The sequence below is a fragment of the Trypanosoma theileri genome (genome assembly GCF_002087225.1).
Source record: "Trypanosoma theileri isolate Edinburgh chromosome Unknown TM35_Tth_26_V1, whole genome shotgun sequence".
In the NCBI taxonomy this organism is placed as follows: domain Eukaryota; phylum Euglenozoa; class Kinetoplastea; order Trypanosomatida; family Trypanosomatidae; genus Trypanosoma; species Trypanosoma theileri.
In genome coordinates this window covers 18597-19245 of record NW_021639868.1, presented here as the reverse complement: position 1 = coordinate 19245, position 649 = coordinate 18597, and the positions used below count along the sequence as shown (strand labels likewise).

At 54.5% G+C, this 649-nt stretch overlaps 1 protein-coding gene across 1 annotated transcript; it reads left to right on the top strand.

The window, feature by feature from the left end:
• Positions 1–155: 155 nt before the first annotated feature.
• On the top strand, positions 156–647 carry TM35_000261050 (receptor-type adenylate cyclase; the record flags this gene model as incomplete). The annotated part of the gene is made up of 1 exon (XM_029027842.1): positions 156–647. A coding segment is annotated over one exon (492 nt), but the record flags the coding sequence as incomplete, so codon positions are not given.
• Positions 648–649: the final 2 nt, after the last annotated feature.

The following is a 649-nucleotide window of genomic DNA, read 5'->3' as shown; positions in this document are numbered from 1 at the left end:
TTCTCCGCACAGACCCCATGTCCGGCCTATACGCTGACGTGTGGTACGTCACTGCGCACTTGCGTGTTCGTTTGTCTGGGCTTCATGTATTTGTCTGATGTTTATTACGGGGATGTTGAGTACGCTGAAGCCGTCAACTTGATGAGGGGCATGGGATGGGAGCTGTGTGGTGTGTTCACGCTGCCGGGAACGAGGGAGGTGAGGCCCAAATAACCTTCGAGTTCCAGGCGGAGTGGGAGAAGTTTGCTGCTACCCTACCGCAGTCCGTGATTATCTTTGGCAAGACCTCAAAGACAACAGAGGCGTTCATCGAGAAGATGATGTCTGACAGTCGTGTCAATGAGGCGTATGTGCAGTCTCCCCTCGGCACACAAGGCACCATAATCTCGTACTATAAGGCTGCTGTTGCTGCCGGCACCCCCTTTGTGGCTGGACGCGTCATCACAACGGGTTCAAACCCGCTGACTTTGGACACGCGGTATGAGGCGGTCATGCACTTCCAAACTGTGGTGACGAACTACCTGAAGAACAGCAACCAGTCCGACTACCACAATCCTGAGGTCTTTCTGGAGGACGAGGTTGTTGGGGAGTTGATGGTGGGCGGCTGGATAGCCGGTGAGATCATCATGGAGACCCTTGCCTCATCCGA